General features: G+C 30.5%; 2 protein-coding genes across 3 annotated transcripts; both read left to right on the top strand.

Annotated features, from left to right (window-relative positions):
* Positions 1–7,512: 7,512 nt before the first annotated feature.
* On the top strand, positions 7,513–13,869 carry LOC118047989 (proteinaceous RNase P 1, chloroplastic/mitochondrial). 2 transcript variants are annotated; one of them, XM_073410260.1, is made up of 7 exons: positions 7,513–9,426; positions 9,523–9,612; positions 9,702–9,883; positions 10,008–10,128; positions 10,328–10,396; positions 12,193–12,346; positions 12,523–13,327. In XM_073410260.1, the coding sequence occupies exons 1-7, from the start codon at positions 7,600–7,602 to the stop codon at positions 12,651–12,653; spliced, it is 2,574 nt and encodes an 857-aa protein (XP_073266361.1). In that variant the 5' UTR covers positions 7,513–7,599; the 3' UTR covers positions 12,654–13,327. The 2 variants fall into 2 exon arrangements, with proteins under 2 accessions (XP_073266361.1, XP_034913375.1); XM_035057484.2 differs by lacking the exon at positions 12,523–13,327 and adding an exon at positions 13,372–13,869 and having other exon boundaries at positions 7,520–9,426.
* Positions 13,870–20,544: 6,675 nt separating this feature from the next.
* LOC118048010 (protein CONTINUOUS VASCULAR RING 1) lies at positions 20,545–24,440 on the top strand. Its single transcript, XM_035057510.2, has 7 exons — positions 20,545–20,890; positions 21,435–21,487; positions 22,437–22,546; positions 22,665–22,832; positions 22,918–23,015; positions 23,728–23,854; positions 24,149–24,440. The coding sequence occupies exons 1-7, from the start codon at positions 20,750–20,752 to the stop codon at positions 24,241–24,243; spliced, it is 792 nt and encodes a 263-aa protein (XP_034913401.1). The 5' UTR covers positions 20,545–20,749; the 3' UTR covers positions 24,244–24,440.
* Positions 24,441–26,468: the final 2,028 nt, after the last annotated feature.

The following is a 26,468-nucleotide window of genomic DNA, read 5'->3' as shown; positions in this document are numbered from 1 at the left end:
GTTGTGCCTATGCATGCTAGTCATTTGTTGTTGGGTAGGCGTTGGAAATATGATCGGAAAGTTATGCATGATGGGTTTTAGAATATTTTTTTTTTTATGTGAAAGATAGAAAGTTTATAGTTCTTAGTTCTTTAACACCTAAGTAGGTTTATAAGCATCGATTGAAGCTTAAAAAGGAGAATGTGACTGAAAATGAGAATATTTCTTTACTAACAAGATTATGTATGGTTTTAATGGTGATCCTTTGTTTTAGGTTGATGGTGGTTTGTTTTCTTTAAAGGGTGTTTTTCATGTTATAGATTCAATGATGAATCATCTTTAAGAGAGAGGGAATAGTATGATCTAAGAAAAGGTTGAGTGAGGAAATTAAGATTCTAGTGTAATTTTATCTAGTAAATGGTCTTACACTATTAAGTATAACTATCAATCTGCTTGTTGGATAATGCTTAAATAAAAATTATTGTACATATTACTCTATATTAGGTTATAATTTTAGGTTAATTGGAGTTTATGAAGGTCTTACGGTATAGGTCAGCAAATGCAATGTGGATTTTATTATTTGTTGTCTTATAACTTGTGGACTTTCTATTAGAAGATAAATCTTTTTAGTGCAAAATTATCCCTTAGATTGCTAATTTAAGGATTGAATAAAGTACGCAACTTGACACAACAAGAACCTTGTCTTGAAGAACCAAAATTATAACTAAAATTGTATGCAATTAATCACCCCCATCTTATACGTATAAGGAGAAGAAGTATAAATCACAATGAAATTGATTAATTCTTCGAAGAGTTTGTAAGTTCAATAAATAATTTAGTATAAGAATCACTTAACCACTTAAAAAGAAAAAAGAACACAATATGAGGTAACTTGTAGATATAAATTCATCAACTGAATAAAAATCCTTGTATAAGAGTATTTATATGTAAACCCTAAAACTAATGGGTCAAACATGCATCCACTTTAAGTAAAACTTAAACTAATTAAAATAAGGTTTAAAATTAAAAAAAATAAAAAAATAGTCTAAAATTATTTTTCACCCTTTACCGTAAATGATAGTTAAAAATACCCAAGAGAAGTAATTGTTAAAGAATCCTTATTGAACAAAAGCCTGCTGCTTTGTAAAATAAGACTTAGTTTCGAGCTAATTAAGTTTTCTTGTTTGATATGAAATCCTTAAAAAATAAGTAATCCAAAGGTTGTCACATAAGTTTCCAATAGCATTAAAGACAACTTGTAGTGAATGGAATCGATAACTCTTAAGCAGAAGATATCTTTTTTTTTTTTTTTTTTGTACTTTGCTAGTAGATTAGAGGCCCAACTTCAAACACAATGTTTTCTCTCATCCAAATGAATTAGAGGGTCTACCATATATAATTGGTAAGGATAAATGTCTAGTTGCCAACCTAATTAGAATAGCATCCAAACTTCTCTTGTAGCTTCTGATATGATCCAAAAAGTAGAAAAAGTCTAGACTAGTAGATTTAAAATTTTTTAACCCAAGCCTCTTGACTAAACTCATTGAACTCCTCTTGGATCTACTTTATTTTAGGCCTTGTAATATACCCAATGGACACTCCTAATATATCATTTGATGTCATAGCCAGGATTGCACAACTTTTTCTCATAATACATGGATATTTAGTAATTTATTTTTTAGAGTTTCCTGGTTCTCTAGAGATCTTTAATAGGCAATAACATAGTTTTTAAGTGTGATAAGAATTTCTTAATGTTTCAAAATCTTTTTCTTACAAGGATTCTTTATTTATCATAGTTATATAGGGAAATGAGGGATGAAGTATTTAATGGCATATTACTTTTGGGTTTACTTTGTATTAATCTGACTTATTTTAAGGTTTTATTTTATTTTATTTATTTATTTATTTAGTTAAATATTTACTTTTGGTTTAGAGCTTGTGTTTTAGTTTGGGTTAGTTTTGGTCTAAAATCATTGTTTTATAACTATTTTTGGCATTAAGCTTGTGCTAGCTGATTATTAGCCACGACCCATTAGTTTGCAACTTAAAAAGGGTAAACTAGGATTATTAGGAGGATTATATATTGTTTTCTTTGCTGCAAAATTCAGTAGCCATGATGTTTTGAATAAACTTGTGTTTTGTGTGATGTAACACCTTTTTGTTTATTGGGACATAGGTCAACAATTGACTTATCAATATATAACTGATCATGTGACATCTTCACATACTTTAGGTTCTTGTTTCGCTATAAAAATAGGTCCAAGTTCTTTTCCATTACTTTGGTTCTTAGTTATAGTGTAATAGCCCTAACTTTCAAATGCAATTTCCATAGGATGTCCTTTTTAACAATTTAAAAAACAAGGTAGTTTTTTTATGACAGTTTAATATCACTTTAATGGTTGACTAAATTAATTGGGTCCAACTATTTGGTCGACCGATTCCTCTTACTAGATGATCAAATGGTCGACCAGTTTTATTGACTGATTGAGATAGTAACAATTTTAATTGTTCATTCCATTAAGCAATCGATTGGATCAATTAACAAACCCAATCAGTCAACTAGTTGAAATAGAATCATGTATTTTTATTATTTTTCATTTCATTCATTTATTAACTTTTAGTGAAGCATTTATTTTTTATGAATTGGCAATATTTCTACCAAACCTGCAATAGTGTTTTCTCTACTTTTAAACCATACCAAGTTATCAACAACTTTTTTAATATCACAATTCACATCACAATCATAGTTTAACTATCTTGTGCTCTATCTTACATCATAATATCAACGAAATAAAAAATATATAATCCAAATATCAAACATGTCATATTTCATAATTGAATTTTCTCAAATAATAAACAAATACAATACATTAGACAAATTCATACAGAAACATTATAAAATAAATTTATGCATTCCTAATCCTAATGCACTAAAAAGAATTCATAATATTATAAAAGCCTAATAAGGAATTCTTATCAAAAGTAATACAAATATCATAAATCTTGACATTATTTACACACCCAAATTTACATTACAAAAGGATTAATATTTCAAAATTCAATCTACTTTATGGTCTTATTGAATCATTTTGCTGAGTCATTTGTTCTAGTTATTCAAAAATTGATGCCACTAGACCATTATTGAGCATAATCCTAGTTACTAGTTAACATATTTCAACGTCCAATTACCAGGTACTAGTCTCATCATTGGTTAACTAGTTCCATTACCTATTACCAGACACTAGCTCTATTACAGGATAACTAGTTTCACTATCCATTTCCAGGCACTAGCTTCATTATAGGATAACGAATTCCACTGCCCCTTATTGGGCAATAGCTTTATTATCAAATAACCAGTTCTTTCATCCTATACTGGGCACTAACCCCATTATCAGATAACTAGTTTCACTCATATTAATCACTTTTAAAGAAGTAACATACCACATTTATTAAAAGTGTAGTTATTTAGTTCGATATAAATGCATCAATATGTCAAGTACCTACGTGGAGCCTATGCTTATAATGATATACCCTTCTGTTATCCTAAACCGTCAATCTCATATGTTCCAACAAGAAACATCATCATCATAAATACTTCAACCATCATTCAAATTCCACTTCAATTCTTATTAAATCCAAAATTTTCACTTAAATAACAAGGAAATCTTACAATTTCCTACACCCATGTATTTTTCATAACCATAGTTACCTTTAAAGATTTATTCACTTAATTCTTCTATCTATATAAAATTTAATTTCAAATTGAATCATTAATCTCACGTGTATGTGTGTGTGTGTGTAATGCTCAACATAATTTCCATATAAAATTTTTAGACTAACAATTTTGTCCATATCCATACTAGTTTAATTCAACTCTTTTTTATGGTAGGTATGTATTTTTCCTTCAACTTTTCTTATAACTATCTCACATTACTCATTTATTTTCATGGTCTTTTGAATAATATGCTTTCATTTTATCAATAAACACAAACAACATTTTCCATCCTAATTGCCTTAATTTTAACAATTTCTCTAATTTATACTAAGAATCCTAATTTGATTTTACTAGGATTTTGATTAAAATCAATTAACTTTTGTTCAAATTGGCATGAACGGGTTCTAAACACTTTACCTAGTAATAATATGAACTTAAAAAGCTACTTAGATGAAATTTTCTCAAGCTTCTTCCCACTCCTTTTATTTCTTCACTTTCTCTCTAATGTCAACTTTCCCTCTCTAAATTCTCCTTTTATCTCTAGTGTGTAAGTGTTTCCCTTACTTCAATCCACTCTCCCACTCATATATCACCAATTCTTTTAGAAAGTTTTCTTGAAATAAATAAAATGAAAAATGAAAAATATCTTCTTCTGGTGGTTGCAAACAATCAGTCTTAAAATGGAAGGAAGAGAGGAAAAAAATTATTATTCCAATTACCCAATTGCCTTTACTTAATTTATTTATCTTATATTCGGGTAATAATCCTAACTTCTTGTATAATTTCATGTAGAAACTTTAATCTAATTGCTTGAAACAACATTCCCCTTTAAAAAATATATTTATTTATTGACTTCACATTTTTATCTTTCATTGTTAGTTGCTCCATTAAAATAATTCATATATAGCAATTTATTTCCAATATCAAAGATCCTTAATACTTTATGTCATAAATAATCATTTTGATTCATTTAAATAATTATCATTTCTCATTTATTCATTCATAATTTTCATAAAATTTCTAAACTATTGTAGAGTTTATTTACATACAAGGTTATTTATTTACTTTGTTATGGGTTTCTGTATTTTTGTATCCATGAGGTTCACATTTAAGCCTTAAACAATTAAATAACTTGATTAAGCAAGTAGAACCTAGGTTTCAAAGAATAGGAAAGATCTAAACAATCAGACAATCACCTTGAAACCAATTGTAATATTATCAAGTATGCAAAAACATGGTTTGTGTTTTATTGAGAGCAGGAAAAATAAATTTAAAAGAAAACTATAAATAAACCATGATCAACAAGAAAAAAAAAGGCTAAAAATAGCACATGATCAATCACTAGCTAAGCAAATGCAAAGAGTCACAATAAAACATCACCTACAATAACTAAATTCCCATTTGACAATGTATACAAACTAAAACGATATACTAAAAAAAGTTTTTTTTTTTAGCTAAGCTGGATCACACTTCCTTGAAAAGAAAATAAAAAATCTAAAAAAATAAAAGCACAACAATCAAACAACAAAACAAGAATTAAATACCAAAGATACACCTGAGTAGTACTTAAAAGTGTATTTTTATCAAGGTTTTATATCATCATTTTGCACTTGAAGTATCAATAACTCTTTAACTAAAGCATGTTTTATAATAACATATCTAATAATATAAGATACCTTTAATTTATGGTAAATGTTCATCTTAAATGCAGGCCTATCACATAAATGAAAGGATTGATTGATGAGTTTAAGTATTGAAATTGAAAGAACAAAGAGAGGGCCAAACTTAGAAAAAAGATGCTTGTTTAGTCCAAACTGGAATATGGTTCGGTAATTGAGTCATATATGGAGCTGTAGATCTCGTATTTATGTCTACTTTATATGGATGGAAAGATAAGACATAGGCCTAAAACTTTCATGTGGAATCCAAGATTTAAAAAGACCGTTTTCAAGTCCGAATTATAGCAACAATGGAGACGTTCGAATCTATCCTGCAGCCCATACATCGTTTAGTGTTCAGCTCATATCTCGAGTTCTAGAAGTCCAAATGACCTTAATTTTTTTTCCTGAAAAAATAAAATAATTTCCTAGAACTTTTATTAGTACAGGTGGTTCAAATTTGAAAGTCATCAGTGACGTTTTGTTCAAACAAGAAGATAAGGATTGTCACCAAATCAAGATGTGGCTACCCACTCAACAATTAGTCATCAAATCAATAGTTTCAAATTTTAGCCTATAAAAGTAGGCATTTGCCATGCATTTAGGAATTATGATTGTTTAGATCAAGATCATGCTTTTTATTTTTTTTATATTTTTGTAATGTTTAAGTTTTATTTCATGTTATATTTTCCTTAATCTCTTGTCTATACTTTTCATTTCCTTTACTATACTAATGTTCTTATGTTGTTTAATTATGTTTCTCTTCTTCATTATGTTTAGCTAAGTTTATTATGTCAAGGTGAAAAGGTTTCACTAATGGTGTTAGAATATGTATAATATATACTTAACATAGACTTCAATGTTTATATCCAAGAAAGTTTGTTATTAACATGTTTTATTTTATTTTTCATTAATTCTTAATACCTTGCTTGTTAAATGGTTAATCTAAATTTGTGTTGTATAACACTTGGTACAATAAATGCTTTGCACTTTCATAGCCAACCGTATGGTATAACATACACTTGTGCTATAAAAGAAACTTGATTTGTTGTTAACATAAGTTAGCATGATGAATTCCTGACAATATTTAAAAGTTTGGTGTTATTTAAATAAGATAATTAATATGATCATGTTAACAATTTATAATGAATTATTAAGGATAAATCATTCGATTGGAACCTCCATTGTATGTGGTTTTCGGTTGATTAATAAAAAAAGTTTATACTATACTTATTTCTAATACCATTAGTGGATCCTCTAACATTGACAATTGTTTTATCATTATTTAATCCTTACATTAATATCCCATAAAATTCTCATAAACTCTTTATTTTATTAAATATATATATTATTTGTAATTTATATAGTTCACCTCTATATGGTTCGACACCGGTCTTGCCAAGTTATTTATTACTTCGACATTCATGCACTTGGGATAAGACATCAGTATTTTGGTTGTGTCAACACTCGAGAGGGAAGACAAGGAAACATGAAAAACTTAGACAAGTTAATCTCCAAACAAGGCAGTAATAATTGCAACATAATAGTAGCAAAACAAAACCTGAAAACCATATATAAAATAAAACTAAGAATCAAAGTAAGTAAAATTGTTTGTTTTATCAAATTAAATACTTATTTTTTTTATTGTTATTTTTTCACTTTTTATAAAAATATTTTTTTATTTAATCTTTTAACATTAAATTAGTTGAGAATCTAACTTTTTAATCAAGTTCAGGTCTGGAATTTCATGAGTTGTGGGTTTAGGGGATTAACCCGTGTTTAGAAAATTTGTCTGGGTTTTCTTAGTTTTTTTTTTTTTTTTTTTTTTAAAGCTCGACAGATTAACCCAGGACCCGGGGCTAGAATCGAGCCAATTTAAGAAAAAATAGAGAAAGGAAAAACCAAAGGTGACCCGGCAAGACCCGATCAAAAACCCGGTTGCAACCCATTGACTTTGTTTTTTTTTTTTTTACTAAAACAATGTCAATTTAATTTTTTTTTTTTAAATTAATCCAAATAACCTAGTTAAAACTTGATGACTCAGTTAAAATTTAGAAACCGGAATTTAAACCGAACCGGTTACCGGACTTGGTTTAAAAACCATAATTACGGGTGCCAATTCACTCTTTCTAAATCCAATTCGTCTTTCAATGGCGCTTGCGTAAATTGGACTTATCCGTATCAGTTGCAGGACAATTTATTACATCACCACGTGAAAATTGACAGAAGCTCTCCTAACGGCCACACATGGCCTGCTTCACCTCTAACATTCTGCAGCAAAAGCATGTACTCTCAATCACTCTCTGTAAGTATCCATCGCCATCTCTTCATGCTTGCAAATTTCACTTTTTATCTCACATTCCTGGTTCCTCACCTCCCAAGCACACACCGCTTCTTCTAGCTACAACTCTTGCTAGTAACACACTACATGCAAAGTTATCTGCAACTGGCCATGATAGTCCAACCAAAACCATTAATTCAAGAACCAGAAAGGAAAATAATGCATTGGGGTTCCCTTCTTCAAGAAGAATAGCTAAAAGGGTAGAGAGAAAACATGTCAAAAACCTTACTACTTCTGTAGTTGACGAGAAGACTGAGAAGCGGTTTTCGAAGGATAGAAATACAAGAAAGAATATGGGTTTTAGAGAAAGTACAGGAATGGGTTCTGAGAATTGTACTAAGGATGGGAAAAAGGGCATTAGATTTTTGGCAAATATGGACAGTCTAGGAGTAAGTGGTGAAATGGAGAGTAGAACAAGAAACGGTAGTGATATTCAAGTTATTAAAGTGGACAAAATTGGAAAAGGGTCTAAACAAGACAAGGTTGATCCATCAGAACTCAAGTTACGAGTTAGGTTGGATATGTGCTCGAAAAGAGGAGATGTGATAGCTGCAATTCAATTATATGATTTAGCTCAGAGGGAAGGAATCAAGATGGGGCAGTATCATTATGCTGTACTTTTGTATCTTTGTTCCTCTGCTGCTGTTGGTAGTGTTCAACCAGCTAAAAGCGGGAGTGAGAGTGGTAGGCGAGCCATCGATTCATTAGATGTGTCTAATGAAATTTCGAAAGTAAAATTTCAGGAGTTGAGTGAATTAAGGGATGAGGATGATAGAAAAGTTGGTGCTGCTGAATTGCATATTCGTGTTTCCAACAATAGCAAGAAATTAGCCGATGCTGATAGAGAACCTGGAAGTATAGCTGAAATGGAGTTGAATCAAGGCAGTGCGTTTGGTAATTTAAATGACAAGGAAAGTTTGGTCCAGTTTTTCAATGAGTGTAACAAGCTAAACTTTCAACACTTGGATGGACGGCCTTCACATGGAAAGTATAAAGATGTCAATATGCATGGCAATCATGAAATTCAGTTCAGCGAAGATGTCAAGAAGTATGCACTTCAAAGGGGCTTTGAGATCTTTGAGAAAATGTGCAAGGAAAAGGTCCCAATAAATGAAGCAGCCTTGACAGCTGTGGCAAGAATGGCGATGTCAATGGGTAATGGTGATCTGGCCTTCGAAATGGTGAAACAGATGGACGCATTGGGGATAAATCCTAAATTGCGGTCCTATGGACCTGCTCTATCTGTGTTTTGCAGTAGTGGAGACATCGACAGAGCATTTTATGTAGAGAAGCACATGTTGGAACATGGTGTTTATCCAGAGGAGCCTGAATTGAAGGCACTCTTAAGAGTAAGTGTAGAAGGTGGTAAAGGTGACAAGGTTTATTATTTGCTGCATAAACTACGAAGAATTGTAAGGAGGGTCTCACCCTCTACTGCAGGCATAATTGTTCGATGGTTTAACAGCAAGGCAGCTTCAAGAGTGGGAAAAACAAAATGGGACGTTAAAGAAGCAATTGAAAATGGAGGTGGAGGTTGGCATGGGCAAGGTTGGCTGGGCAAGGGAAAGTGGACTGTTTCTTATACATCTGTTGGGCTGGATGGAATTTGCAAGTACTGTGGACAGAAATTGACCACAATTGACCTTGATGCTGTTGAAACAGAGAAATTTGCCGAATCAGTTGCTTCTATTGCCATAAAACGTGACAGAGATTCAAGCTTTCAAAGATTTCAGGTATGCTAAACCCCTGAGTATTGCTTATAACATTGTTACGGTAAGATGAATGGGATAAGGAGTAGTTTCATTTGTAATCATTGTTGCTCTCTGCAGAAATGGCTTGATTACTATGGACCTTTTGAAGCAGTGATAGACGGAGCAAATGCTGGTATTTACAACCAGGGAAGGTTCATGCCATCAAAGGTATACTGTCAGTCGGCTTGGATGGACCAGACTAACAAGGAATTCAACAATCCATTTTTTCTGTTGATTGGTTTAGTGGCTGGCTGCAGATCAATGCTGTTGCTAATGGTATACGTCAGAAGCTTCCTTCAAAAAAATGGCCACTCATTGTTTTGCATAACAAGCGAATCACTGGACGCAAGATGGATGGACCGGTAAATAAAGCTTTCCTTGAAAAGTGGAAAAATGCTGATGCACTTTATGCAACACCCACTGGATCAAATGATGACTGGTGAGGGTTTTATGTACAGGAATTTTCAAATAATCTTACCATACACAAGTTATCTTCTGTTGAAAATTTCCTTAAATATGCAAATAGCATATGAAGTACTGGAGGTAAATAACCTGTGATTCAGGTACTGGTTGTATGCAGCTATAAAGTTCAAGTGTTTAATTGTGACCAATGACGAGATGAGAGACCATACATTTCATCTTCTAGGAAACGACTTCTTCCCTAGATGGAAAGAAAGGCATCAGGTAAGTAGAGTTCCTCAGAAGCTCACCGCTGTTAACCAGCCCCTCCTTGTGTTGTAAATGTGATTGCTTCCACAATCTATCCTTCTGGTTCAAATGTTGTTTTTGCAAGTATTAAGGACTCGATATCGCATGCTGTGATTTGCCACCGGTGATGCTCCGTTTTCTTATGTATCATAACATTGCAACTTTTCTTCCTAAGGTGCATTTCAGATTTACTGATGCTGGTCCAGATTTTGACATGCCTCCGCCTTGCTCTGTTGTAATTCAGGTGAGAGAACTAATGAGCTCTTTGCCAAATACTTTCCAATCAATGTGAATATAAAGAATAAAAGAACAGAAACTAGTGTCTATTTATGCTATCCTGCAATGTAAGTGTCATATGCTGAAAGTTGGTGAGTTAAATGTGTTGTGTTTCTCGAAACACGTGTATATAGCAGAAACAATAAATATAAAATTTTCTGGGAGTTCTAAAGATCCTCTTAGACAAATTTAGAGTTATTTAGAATTTATGTGAATATTATCTAAAGATCGGATTTTTTTTAGCTTTGAATTTTATTTCAAGACTGCATTGTCATAAATCACGAGTCATACAAGTATTCGACCTCTAGCCGTAATCCATACGAACCACTAATGAAAAAATCTCATAAGTATTTTTAGGAGGGAGAGATTGTTGTTCCTGAGAGTGCTAGTTTTTTTCTTTTGTGTTTTAGGTGTTTACATATTGTACTCTTTTTATTCTTTTCTTCTTTATGCTTAGAAAATAAGAGGTATAATATTCGATTTATAGGAAAATCTAAAAACTCTGCAAATGAAAAAATATCAATTTGCCTCTGAAAATATCACATATATTATTTTAGGTTAGTTTTAGAAATTTATTCAATCAAGTCCTTACTTGATTGTTTCTAAGTCTATAATTGCAATTCTCTGTGTTAATTATATTTTAGTCTTTAATTTCTAAAATTTATTTACAATCAAGTCACGTTTGATTATTAATCTCATTTTAATTTTTGACAAATGATTCTTATTAGGTTTCCTAATAAGTTGGTCCAAATATAAATTATAATTCTAAATAAAATAAGATTAAATAAATTAAACAATTTAATTTATTATCAATTTAATAATTGATTGATTTATATTTGAAGATCAAGTACAATATCTAGCAACCTGTCATTATCCCTCAAATATTAGGAAAGTCATAACTGATTTGACTTAACTTTTAAGTGACTAGTTTCTCAGTGTATTTATTACCCCTTCATCTTGAATGTTTCAATTTAAACATTATAGCATAAAATATATCTGCTTTGTTAAATCATTTTAGTTTTCAACATTATAGAAATTTTTTTCAAAACATATTCCTTATTGTCTAAAGATTTCACAATCAATACTATTTGAGAACAATAAAATATTTTCTCTAATTCACCTAAGGTGATGAATCTTTTCTTGATTACTTAAATATCTTTATATAGTTTATGTTGTTTCTAATATTTGCTCATTTGTTATCCTTGATTTGAACAATATGTGGTCATGATCAAATCATTACATTTTCTATATAAGATAATATAATGATTTGAAATCTAAGAATCACTTACTCAACTTTCACGAGAACCTTTTCATAGACATGGATTATCTCTACATATTAAATTTTATTGCCGGTTAGTTCAATGTACTTTTAGGGCATTGCTTGCTGACTAAGACGACTTTTGCCTAAGAGGCATGTCATCTAACAAGAAAAGAATATAACATGCACAACTCTAATTAATGTTTAATTTTAATAGAATATTATCCATAAATATTTAAGAACAATGCTTTGATGCAATAAGAATCTTATAATTATAATTTATAATTTCATTTGCAAAATATTTTTTATCTCATGAATTTTATCTGTATGCTATATTTATTAATTAAATATTAAATTTATTAATTGAATATAAGTTATTATTAAAGATAATGAAAGTCTTTATTATTACTAAATATGTTTTATATGAATAACAGCAATGCTATATATAACTAATTGAGCTAACAAAATAGTATGTCATGTGCGCTTGGTATAAAATCATTTAACAGGAATCAGAGAAAGGTCACTGGCATATTCCAATTGAAACAGAATGTGCAGGCGGAGGCGGAGGCGAAGGCGGAGGCGAAGCAGAAAGAGAATGGTTATGCATTACACGGGCCAACTCGCGAACAGCAAGACATTCTATCACCATCACGCCTGGAGGTATGACAACTTTACAAGCCAATCATTTAATGGTTTCAAATCCAAATATTTATGTTGGTGAAATGTTTTTTTTTTTTTTTTTTTCCTTTTGAGTTTTAGACACACATTTAAGTGCTTAGCTGTCCTGAGGTTCATTTGATTAGGAAATATATACTTGTGATAATGGGAAAAACCAGGCACATTTCGAGTGGCTTTTCTCACTATGGAAAATGTCCAAATACCAGCAGCAAGCATGCAGAGGAAACTTATGGTCAAGTATTTGTCAATGCTCCTCCTCCACATAGCTTTAATGAAAGAACGCCTGTAAAGAAAGGCACCTGTATTGGTGATGGACATCCGCAGCCATCAAGGCTCTGGTCTTACAACTAGGCTTAGAATCATACATATTATGTATGCTGAGCATTTCTAACGTAGATGTAAACAACATAAGAAAAACAGCAGGCTTATAGATACAAGATTTTAATGGAAAATCACATGCAAACTATAATTCATAATTTTATTACTCTATATTCTTTTCATGTGATCTTTTAAAATACAAGTTAAACAATTCTATTTATACAAGGAAAAAAGTCTTCAATAAAACTAGAAAAAGAATCATAAATCAACTAAGAAAATATTGCAAATCCCAAATAGTATCATCTAGTTTTTATATAAGGGTCTTCTTCATCTTTGATTGTTATAAAATTTTAACCCAATAAGAAATAGAATCAAATTAACATAAGATTCTATATTTGAGAAAATTTCTTACATCAATCTCCCACCAATTATAAGCATTTGACCTGGCCAAATTCTTGTTACACTTTCATTCATTTAACTTGTGTTTCCACTGCTCATCTGCCTGATCGCTAACAAAATATAAAGCTACTTAAGTCTTGAACTTTTCCAAATAAAAAAGTTTTCACAAGTTTTATTATCTATGATTAATTTTATTTATTTTTATTTTGCATCACTTTTCAAAGCCAAGTCAGTGCATATTGAATTATCATATTTATTAATAACATCCTCGGTTCCCCTGTGTTGAATAGGATCACAATCTGTTGGACATGGACATGGTAATAAGCAAGCAAGGTCCTCCAAGCAGACTAGAGTTGCGATAAAGCCAGATCGCTTAGAACATAACATCCCCGACAACATACGAAAACCACCTCAAGACTACAAGAATCTCAAAAATATTCTTGCAGCATCAGGGTTCCCAGATCATCGCACTGTTCTATCAGAAATTGAGACAGCAGAGGAACTTGGAGACACTGTTATTGACTTCCAGATATAAAGTTAATGGCTCTCTCATTGATCTTCAACAATTCAAATATTCTTCAATAATTTTGATGCACGGATCATGTAGCTGGCCGTACCACATTGCGGCAAAGTGTTCTTCTCCGGCAGGTTACTTATTCAAATTTTACCAATCAAAGTGCAGCCATTTATATTAATTGATTGGTTTATTGAGTAACTAATAAATTCTTGAATGACCCTTTGGAATTCTCAAAGCTATTAATGCATTTGCTTGCAACAGTTTTTTCTTCTTTAATATAGTTCTTTTCAAAATTGAAATTCTTCCGGGTGGACAATCTTAGGTAGACAGGCACATGCCTAATATGTTAGTTAGGTTCTCGGAATTGCTATGACTAGGTTAATGCATGTGTTACTTTACAGGTATTAGTAAAAAAAAACGAACATAAAAAAGACTGTTCGCAGCTCCATGAAACTTTTTAGTATTGTCAAGTTTAATAAGTTAAATCTAAAACTCTTTTAACACAAGTTCTTGCGTGGCCTATATTTTAAATTAAGTTGTGTGAAAGTTGTTTAGAAGTGATTCAATAAATTTATTGAGTTAAAAAACAATTAAAATAATTAGTAAAAACAAGGTTTAACTTAAAAAAAAAATATCAAGATAACATATTAGATTGTTTTGATCTCGTGACTTAGCCCATAAAATCTGCGACCAGGGCTATGGATCCTATTAAGCTTATTAATTTTTTAAAAAAATATTTTTGAGTTAATTATATGATGTAAAAAGTAGACGCTTGTAAAATTAGATATCAATCAAATATCATAACTTTTATTTAAGACTACAATAAATCCCATAAATAAACAAATCAAAATAAATCATGATGATCAATTAAAAATCAATCAAATATTAAATGATGAAATCTAAAGAAGAAATCAATAAAAATAACGCAACTCAATTTTGACCTCCTCGTTTCAATCATAATTTAAAAAAAAATATTTTCAATGCAATTCGACAAGTTCTAGTAATTTTGTAATTTAACTATTTCTCTATCATTTTTATATTAATGAATTTTTTAAAAAATATGAGATAAACAATAATCAAGCAAGGAGAAAGGGACCAAAATGAACACAAGTTTTGACCACTACTCCGAGCAACTAGTGGTTTGACTTAAAAAAATAATTTAAGATGATATTTTTTTTATAAAAAAAAATATAAGATGTTGACATAAAACATATGTAAAATGGATATACAAACACACACATAACAAAACAGATTCAATAACCAAATACTAGAAATACAATCATATCATTTAGTACATTTCAATATGAAGTTATTAACACAATTTTAAGTATTCATAGTACATAAAATAAGTACCTAACAAAATTATAAATAGTAAAATGACACGATCAATGTTAACCCATTTCATAACATAGACTATCAACATATATATCATTATAAGAGTTATTAGTCGTTAAGAAAACTTATGCTCATGATTTTTCATGAGGCAAATGAATCATTATGTTTATTAACACTTTTAACATTTTTGCTCAAAACATTCAAATCAATTTCAATAATACCTCAACTTATATGACAATACTCGTGCTCATCATTGCAACTAAAATAACATTATAAAATTAACAATATTTATGTGGTTTCCATAAAGGAAAGAGAACAGTATGTTTATCCAAAATTCTTTTAACATAGATTACATCATATACATATTGAATTACGCACTAGTTGTCGTGGTGTCTAATTTCATATTTGTCACTTTTAATGCTAACTTTACGATGAATTACGTAATATATTTAAATCTAAGATTGTCAACTATACGTCATTACATGGCAACTCATTTTCTTAATTTTTTATTCCCCAATCAATAATTAATATTTCATTTCTTTAGTTACTGATCCTGGGTACAATTCTTGAAGTAACCATATATATTAATCTCACGTTTACACATTTCATCACCGCTTAACATAAATTGTTTGTAACATTACCATATTTTCTATTTTCTAGGAATCACAATTGTTTATTACATTATCACCCTATTAGCATTTGCTTTGACTTAGTAGTTCATCAAACGATATTAAATCTTAAGTTGTCAATCAACCCCCTATCATATACACTTTTAAGTATTGATTAATCGTCTTACACAATGGTTTTCATTATACAATCAAGGAAAGTTTCAATGGTTTTCATTATTTGAAAACAGTAACACCAAGGTTTCCACTCATTGGAAACAACAACACAATGGTCTCCATTCAAAAATAAAAAGAACCACATGAATTTCCTTTTTATTAGGAACAACTAGAAAGTGACTTTTATTGTTTGTGATTTAATTTAAAGGACTTATCAACTTAAATAGAAGCATAGGGAAATGAGAACCTACATCATCATTCTATGATTAACCAAATCATACTTCACTTCCTTGGTCATCGTTATTTTGGTCAACTAAACATCAAAAGTTGTCATATCCTTAGTCATCGATACTACGATCATCAAGTATTATTCATTTCTTATCCTTAGTCATTAATACTATGGTTACTAAGAATCATTCCATATCTTATCCTGAGTCACCAACACTGCAACCACTAAGTGTCATTCCTTTCTCATCTTTAGTTGCTGATAATATGGCCATTATCCAGTCACCCCCTCACAGACGTTAATAATTCTAACAACCTATTTAATTGCCAACAAATCTGGCTATTAATAACTTTCTACCAAGTCTATCTTTAATATTTTACTTCACATCTTCATGCAACCTTATGCTACATTATTTTATTTGAGCTATGTTCAACAAACAACTGATGACATGTATTATGTGGTCTAGAATCCCTGTACATATAGAATTCTTCCACACATAACTATTCATTCATGACTATAATCAATTTTGTATATGGTTATTTAAACATTAATTCTGATCGTGAATAACACATTATACTTTTTATTTCATCGTATCAGCAAATGCTTTCAAGTGAGATGGTTTGCAACACTCATTATTGGTGATCCTAGTATGAACCCCATTAACCAGAGTTAACCTCATTCTCATCCCTTACTAGTAGTTATCCAACATGGATAATATTAGCCAAAGCTAATCTTTAATGATTATTCCTGGCTATCCAACATGGATCCTATTAGCCAAAGCCAATCTCATTATTTTTTCCTAGTTATCCAACATGGATACTATTAGCCAAAGCTAAACTTAACATTCTTTACAATTCATGAATAAATTAAGCAATTGAATTTGGATAACAAAACTATACAAGAGTACTTTGAGAATTTAATAGAATTAGATGAAGGTGGAAATTACCTACCTAATTTAACTATTTCATCAAATTTCTCATGCACAATCTTATCCCATTCCAAACATTTACCATGCCCATACAATCTACATTCATTGTCTCATCGTATCCAATTTAAACTCACAATCACATTAACACAAAGTTTTCATCGTATCCAATTCCATTCATAAGAACAATATCAATTCACAATTACATCATAACATAGAATATGTGAATTTCATAAATTAAAATTGTATTAATTCTAAAAAGATAAGGTGTTAAGTACCCACCTCAATCTTGTGCACGTGTTGCTTCTCCCTGCTACCATCTGATCCCCTCAGCCTCTCTTGTACCACCAATGATACATTTATCATCAACAATGCGACCAATATAAACATTTTATTTCAATTCTCATTCAATCATCATTTTTAATCAAACCATTAACAAGGAAAATCCTTAAAATTCCTTACACATACACATTTTCCATGTTCATAATTATTCTTATCAATCCAAATGTTAGAACCCTCAATCAATAACAAATTCCAAGTAGAGAAGAGATTGATTAATCCTAGCTGGTTTAGTCCACTCAACCCTAAACATTGTTTGGTGTTTTAATCATAATCAAAGTTTCAAAACTCTTTTCTTAGTGTGGTTTATCTTTATAGAAAGATAATACATAGGGCTATAACTTTCATAATCGACACAACACCTAGTTTTGCCATCTATATGTCTAAACTCACTCATTACAATAAAAATGTATTCAATACTAGTCATTCTTGGCCCATACTCTATGTTTTACTCATATATGGAGTTATACAACTCCAAATAAGTCATGTGGTCTACGCAAGGATTTATAATCAATACTATTTGAGAATAGATGAAATATTTTTTTTTAATTCACCTAGCGTAATGAATCATCTTTTGATTACTTAAATACCTTCATATAGTTTGTGTTATACCCAATATCTTCTTATTTGTTACCCTTAATTCGGACAAAGTCTAGTAGGATCAAAACATAACACTTTCTATATAAGATAACTTAGATATCTCAAGTCTAAAAATCACTTACACAACCATTATATGAGCCTTTTCATAGACACATATGATCTCTCTATATGAAATTCTTATGCAAATTAGTTCAGTATACATATTATTCGATAAGCACCTACATATTAGTTTTAGGTATCTCTCATACCTTAACTTATGAGAACAACTATTTACTTTCATAAAAGAAAGAATATAATATGTAAGAGTCTTAACAACTCTAATTAATGTCCAGTCTTAATAAAGCATCGACTAAGAACATTAGGAACAATGTTTTGATAGAATAAGATCCTATAATTATAATAACTTTATAATTTTCCTTGCAAATCATTTTTGTCTCAATGACTTTATTTTTATTCTAGATTCATTAATCAAATACTTGATGAATATTAAAGATTAATAAGCCCTTATTAATAAATTAAATATATTTACATAAACAAAACCAATGACACGTGTAATGAATCGATTAGCTACAAAGTCAATACTCTAACAAGTTGAACTTTCAACTCTCCTAAACAAACATGTGTAAAATATTTTTTAGCCTTCTAGATGAAAACAATACAGAAAAAAAGAAGTCAAACTATAGCATTTAAGCTAAAACTCCAATACTTAAAAAAAAATCTAACAATTACAAATATTCTTGACAAAAAAAAAAAAAACAACAACAACAATTATTGCTAGTGAGGATATGGTGTAACACAGTGAAAAGGTTACAGCACACCAAAGCACTTTTAAATAATAATAGTAGTAGTAGGAGAAAACAATCAGTCTTTAACCCAAAAATAAATAATTAAGAAATAAATACATTGATTAATTTGTCATTTGAATCATAGTAATAGGACTCAACACAATAGTAAACCTAGCCCAACACTTATATCATGGATTAGATGAGTTGATTTACTATTCAATCCAAAGTATATATATTTCAAATTTGATGATTTCAAATTTGATACTAGATTGACAAATCACCAGTTCATTAGTCACATATGGACATGATATAGAGCGATGATTCTAATTTAATTAATTAATGATATAAGGACAAAATTTCTTGAACTCCCTACCTGATCCTCCAACAACCAATTATTTTTTGCTCAAATGAGTATCCAATTGCTTATTTTATTTTTTAAAAAGGGTTGAATTTAAAGACAAAGAACAAAAGTGAAAAATATAGAGAAAATAGGTGGCCATCTTCGCATTTTATTTGAAAAGTTTAATTTGGTCTCTTTATCTTTTTTAAGTTAACAGGTGATTGGTCTATTTAGTTGTTAGAAATTTAATTTTGGTGCCAAAATTTATTTCCTTTATTTTTAGTCTATATTTTTGTGAGAGGTGAGAGAGACTCGTTGGATTTTAATATAGAGAGAGAAAGTCACCATTGAAGTCCATCCCGGCCATAAAAATAATCAATTTTGGTGTCAATGAGTTCCATTTATTGAGGGGAGTTTCACCTAGGTGTTTATTTTCCTTCTCTTGCCAGATGAGGCAAATCTAACTAAGAGAAGATTTTTGGGTTCTGGTTAATTTTGGGTTTTCGAGTTGTTTTATTTGGGTTGCTTTAGATCATGAATAAATTTATCAAGGTGTTTAAAATTTTTTGGGTGAAAATGGGTAGAAACAAGTTTTTTAATAGAAAAAAAAAAAAGGACGCCTCGCTTTTTTGGCGACTTATGGTGGCTTGATTCATCAAACAACTAATGATCACCAGGTCTTTTAAAAAAACAAATGAGGTGAATGATAAGTCATCCACCCCTTTAAAAAATACAAAATAAAAATAAAGATAGGTCCAAGCACGCGGGCTGGGCTAAAAGGCCCACGTGCCTAGGCTTTTTGTCATTTATTTTTATTAATTTTATTTTGTTATTTTATATTTGGGTAAAAAAATTAATAAAAAATCATTGAACCCAGTTGAGTAGTATGTTTGGCGAGTTAATTTGCAACATCCATGGTATTATTTATTTATTTTTATTTGTATAAAGCACTTTTTACCCTTCAGTTTTTTTAAAAAAAATTTAATTTCACTGATTGTTATCAATAATATATATTTTTTTATTTAACTAGAAACTAAAAGGATATAATTTCACCATTTGTTATCAATGATCTACTTTTGCTATATTAGTTCCACACATTTATCATGGTTTTTTTGAAAAAAAAAATACTTTATAAAAAAAAAACTATCATACACTTTATTGCTATATAATTAAATGAAAAATAATCTCTAGTATAAAAAATTTATTAAATTCGATTATGAGTATGATTTGCATTGTGAGTTTGCTTGATTGACTTAAGCTTATTTAATATATATTTTTAATTTAGTGGTGTGTTTTTTTTTTTTTTCAATTTTGTTCTTTAATATTAAGTTAATTAGGAATTAAGCTTTTCAATTTATTTTTTTAACAGTATTTTTACATGTTTCACAGTTAATCCGAATTAATTCAAGTAGATGCAATGTATTTTTAATATAGATTAATATGCAACTTATTTTAAATTCATAGTTAGAATTTATTTTTTAAAAAAAATGTAGTAGTAATATTTAAATATATTTTTCTGGTATTTAAAATCTTTTTTGCTCTGTTTCTTGATGGAACACGGTTAAATAGTTAGAATATTTCTATTTCTAGATTTTGTAGAAAAATTAATTAATTATTTTTTAAGAACAAAACAAATTAAAAAAGCAAACGCTTTACTCCCCTGCCTTTGATAGATAGATTGATTGATTTTGAATTCAAAAGAAACTCTTTCCAAAATAAATCCAAACCTTATTAGAGTAGAGTAGAATCTAGATACATACTACTCCATCCGTCCATCCATCGATAAATCGGAAACCGGTGTCGTTTTCGATTATAAGTGATGGGAGATGAGAAATCGGCGATCGTGATGGCGAGTAGAGATCGAGAGCTTCTCATACCGGTCGCTGACTCCCCCGATGTTGAAGTCGCTTCTAAACCCTCTTCTTCTTCTTCCTCATCATCGCATCACTCAGGACGCGAGGTTTAATTAAATTCCTCTCCCTCTCGCCTTTTTAGGGCTTTTTTTTTAAAAAAAAAAAAAATCATCTGTTTAGTTTTGTTTTGTGGAGTTAATTGTTATTATCATTATTATTGTTCTTCTTGTAATTGAAACTCCAAGTCTGCTAAATATAAGTTTAGTTTGAGCTTAATAATAATTCACTCGATTGCTGATTTTTTTTAATTTGATTTTTGAGGAAATAAGTTATCAATTGTTTTTCAGTTTTGGGCTCTGAATTTGATTCAAAAGTTTAGGATATATATATATTACACACACGCACACACACAGAGTTTTAATGGTCAATTCAAAGGGTTACAGTTAATTGAGAAAATTATAATTATGGATTTAATTATGACATTGCGAAATACTAAATTAAGGTTATCAGTGAAATTTTTTGCATATTTGAGGATTACTTCATGTGCGTCGCTGGCAAATTGCTGCTGCTGCTTCTTCTTCTTCTTTTTTCCTTACAAAAATAAAATAAAATAAAAATTAATCTGACATTTTCTGTCTTTTGTTTGTGTAGACGTCTTACAAAGTTGTTAGGAGCTGGGCTTCAAAAAAATTCATGACAGGATGGTGCACTACTCTCTCTTCCATCTCCTTTATTCCCTTGATTTCATGAATAAATGCTGCATCTTTTCACAATCTTAGACAGACAGACATACAAAAAAATAAAAATACTAGGGAATAATTTGGCAGTTTTTACATGTATTGACATTGTTTTGTGAAAATTATAAGAACAAGATAATGCCATGCTCTTGACTGCACCCTTAGCAAGATTTTTATCTGTTTGACTGTGTATTTCTTGTCTGATCTTTGGTGGCATTACACTATGAATTTTGCAACTATTGCAGATTTGTCATATCAATGAGATCGCCTAGGATGTCTCTCTGTTATCTTATTTTCTGATTATTGGGGGAGTTTTGAAACACATTATGATGCAACTAAAATTTGTACTGATTTGCTTTTAAAATTTTATTTTGACATCAATTCATCTTGTTTTTTGGGCAGTGGCAAGTACTTGAGATTTCACTTACCATTAAAGATTGTGTGAAAGTAGAAATTTTTCAAGGTAGTCCTTGTTTTGCTTGGTGCATGAGGAATTTTCTTTTTACCATGTAAATTGATTGGGTGTGTGTTACTTGCGCTGCTGCTCCTGCTGGTTGTGATGGAAACCAATGACCCCTTTCATGTGAATGGACGTAGTCTTTTCCTGCCAGATGAACACTAGAACAGATACCATGGACTGTAGTTGTACTTGGTGAACCTAGAACTTCATTTATTCAGAATACTATAACATATAAGATTTCATGTATCTCATGTCTTTCTTTTGTATTAGAAATTCATTTATTCAGAATACTATATAACATATAAGATTTCATGTCTGTTTCGTGTCTTTCTTTTGGCATGCTTTTAATAATTCATCCAAATATGAAGATATGAATTTGATGATTGAATTTGTTTATTGTCTTGCATATTGTGCTCAATCTATTACAGATTTTGCTCACACTTGGCTGTTTTGCAGTGTCATACTATTTCCCATTGCAATCACTTTCTACATAACATGGTGGTTTGTTCACTTTGTGGATGGATTCTTCTCTCCAATCTATGCCCATCTTGGAATTGATATCTTTGGTAAGCATGTTTAAATTTAGCATCATAAGCCTTTTCCTGTCCAAGGATAAATGCATATTATCAAGCAATTCATATTCTTACTGATCATTTAGCTTGCTTTTTTTGGGGTCTTTGTTAGGTCTTGGATTTATAACCTCCATAACATTCATTTTCTTGGTTGGGGTATTCATGTCATCTTGGTTGGGAGCTTCTGTCCTGAGCCTTGGGGAGTGGTTTATCAAACGGATGCCATTTGTTCGTCATATTTATAATGCCTCCAAGCAAATTAGTGCTGCCATATCACCAGGTCGGCGCTCAGCTTAATCCTCATGTTTTCATTGGATGAGTTTAAGCAACTGCCATTCACATATGATGCTTGTTATGTGTTCTAGACCAAAATACTCAAGCTTTCAAGGAAGTGGCCATTATAAGGCATCCACGTATCGGTGAATATGCTTTTGGGTTCATTACGTCATCTGTCATCCTCCAGGTCTGCAAGTGGTTTTCTGCTGTACAATATTCATTTTAGCATTGTGTGAATTGCATGTTTTTTTGTCTGTGGTTGGGCCTATAAACTAGGAGTCTTGGATGCTGATTTTGGATGCAAAAATATACAATTTTGGTCACTATACTCCAATTCAAGAATTAAGATATGGCGAAGGCAAACTCCTTGCACATGGAGAGTAATAGACGACCCTAACTTTGCTGTGAAAGATTTGTGCATGCATGTCTTTGGTGCCAACTTTGGGGTCTCAATTAATGCTACCTTGGAAACCACACCCCCCCACCCCCCCCCCAAAAAAAAAAAAAAAAAAAAAAAAAAACACCCTCAAACACAATATCTGATGTATGCAAACTCTCAGCGACATCTTCCTTTGTCATCATTAATGAGTGGTTGCTGTCTAACCCAAATTATTTTGATATTTCTCGAAGATATATTTTCTTTGCTGTCCATGTTAGAAGACATGCTGTCTCAATAAAAGATTCCTGAACATTTGAATTTCTCAATTTTTGGGGGCTGTTCTACAACAATCCTAATTGATTAGTAGATTCTAGAGATTATTGCGGTTTGGGATATTGAGGGTGTTAACCTTATTAAAAAACAGAGTTAATATTGGGATACTGATAACTTGATAAATGCTTATCATAGCATCAATTGCATTTACATTCAAATTCTTATGTTTTCTAAGTATTTAATGCAGAACTACTCTGGAGATGAGGAGTTATGCTGTGTCTATGTTCCGACGAATCATCTGTACATTGGAGATATATTCCTAGTCAATACCAAGGATGTTATCAGACCCAATCTTTCAGTGCGAGAAGGAATTGGTAAGGACTCAGTTATTCTTACATTCATTTTATCAAATATTTCTTTTGAGCATCCCTGTGGGGGGTAACAGGGCATCTTTCTTAAGCTGTTTTTATTCAGGATACTAGAAATGCAATATTGCTTGTTATTGCATACTAACATACATTTTAGGCTCAAGAGTTTATTTATTCTTAAGGTATTGGGTCCTTGGTGAAAGATGTGTTCTGACATGTATTTTAATTTTCCCTGCCCAAAAATGAGGGAAGCAAAAGGAGATCTCTTACCAATTCGTCTAATTTATTCTTTGATTGCAGAAATTGTGGTGTCTGGGGGGATGTCAATGCCCCAGATCCTGTCAACACTTGATTCACGCATTTCAGTGGATAGAAGTAGATCTGAAAGAAGCTGAGATTGAAGAAAATAGTTGTAGAAGATTATTTATTACTTATATTGGTTTCATATTGAGTCATCAGAATGACCACTCAATCAGATTTGTGCTGATAGCACTAGATTCGAGGTTAGATCAAAAAAATTATGGTTGTATCAGATTCTGGTGGCTTGTGTAACATTTGTTATTAAGAATGTAGATTTAGCATTTGCTTGGAATAGTCTGCTTTACAATGGCAGGTATCGTAGTAAGAATGGTCTTGGCTAAACTGTGCTGAATGTATTCTTCATAGACTTGTGGGCTGGATTGGAACTGTGCGTGATTTACTTGGGAAATAAAAAACCAAGTCTGACCATATTTATTTCACTGCAAAAAATCTCAGCACAAACGCACAAGGTTTATCGATCCAAAAGCATCGATTAGCTATACAAGTTATTGTGTTCAACGATCTGATCTGCATGGTTTCAAGACATTATTCTGAGAATGAAAAAGACAAGTGAGCAGGAGATGGGTGAAAGACACTTGTCTGAAAATAATGATTTATTATTTTTTTTTCTTATATCACAATTGAACATATTAAATCATTTGCATTCTCTGACCACTTCAGCTAGTTGCAAACCGTTTAGCATTTCTGTAGAAAATATACCCACAACACGATAAAAAAACCTAACCTTGCAAACCGTTTAAAAAAAGAAATGTTACTGGAAGGGGGCTGATTTTATATTTTTTTTTTATTAAAGGTTAGATGAACTGTCATTTCCCTTTTTTAAAAAAAAAATACATACGCAATTCGTCTCTTGCCGCTAGTTTTAGATGGTCAGAAGGTTGTCAAAAATTCAGACAAAGTTCTTTTTTTTTTTTTTTTTTCGGCCAAGAAAAAACTTGATTTTAACTTTTAACCCAAAATATCTTGCATTTAAATATCCTAATACTTTTGATAAAATTATATATTGCCTCAAATAACCTTAAAATCCACCAAACTAAAAATAAAAAAAATTTCTCAAGCTTAGATCTACCAACTTAAGAAAGTTTATAAGAAAAGAATGCTTAGACTAAACTCTCCTCGTAGAATGAAACTCATGATACTGAAATTGATCTTTTTATGGTCAAAATTGGTGTTAATAAAAACTTTCTCTCTCTATCATCAAAACCAGACCACTTTCTCTCTCCTTTTTCAAACTATGAATTAAAATGTAAGAAAAATAAAGTTTTTTTTACCAAAATTGGATTTGTGAAAAGTTGAAGGACTTAAAGTGCATAATTTGAAAAGTATACTAAAGAAATGTTTTTGGAAAGAATTACAAAATCATCATCTGCAATATCCACAATGCAATTTTTATAGTGAAACATCATCTATTTTTATTCATTATGCTAGCTATTTGACCAGTACTTCATCACGGGTGATAAATTTTATTTTTTAAAAACATATGCAAGCTTTTCATTGCGTTTTTTGACATAAAAATTCATAACCATAAATTGAAAACTTGATCCACACATCTAATTGAATAAATCGAGAATTATTTATGCCAATAAATGAAGAAAAAAACTCATAAATTATAAAAATTAAAAGATAAATGTAGATCAAGAAATTTAATCTTGGGATGATGTACCCAATGGTGTTTATTAACTTTATTTGTTGGAACTAGTGTTTTATTTAATAAAATGATTGAATAAATTAAAGGGAAAAAAAATCTAAGCAGGGCTATACATAAGGAATGCCTTCTAATATCATAAAAGAACTTTGAAATCTTCTCCATGAAATAAGTAAAAATTCAATTGCATTACATTAAAAAAACATAATAAAAATTTGTTAAAATAAAAAGAATTCAATAAAAACTTAACATTAAAGAATGAAATTGAAAAAAAAAATAACCAAAAAAGAAAGACCTAGGTGTGTCATGGTGGCCAAATGCACATAGCCTTTCAGCCTAGCCCTACATGCCTATGCAATCTGTGATAGGTCACTTGCCTCTCTTTAGATTCTATCGAGTATGGTGGTTGTGAAATTAAGGGTAGTTAGTTTTTTTTTTTTATTATTATTATTTTTATCTAAAAACCTATTTTAACCCATTTGTTTTATCAAAATATTGATCAAAATATTCTATATATCTTGATAAACTCATATATAACCTTAAATAATCCAAAAAAAGGTAAAAGAAACACAATCAAACCAAAAAAAAAAAAAAATACATGCTCATATATACCATCTCAAGTGATGGGAGAGTTAAAAAAACATCTAAATAAGA

Source organism: Populus alba, chromosome 6, assembly GCF_005239225.2.
Source record: "Populus alba chromosome 6, ASM523922v2, whole genome shotgun sequence".
In the NCBI taxonomy this organism is placed as follows: Eukaryota; Viridiplantae; Streptophyta; class Magnoliopsida; order Malpighiales; family Salicaceae; genus Populus; species Populus alba.
The sequence above is the reverse complement of the archived record's forward strand: the minus strand, read 5'-3'. Positions and strand labels throughout refer to the sequence as shown.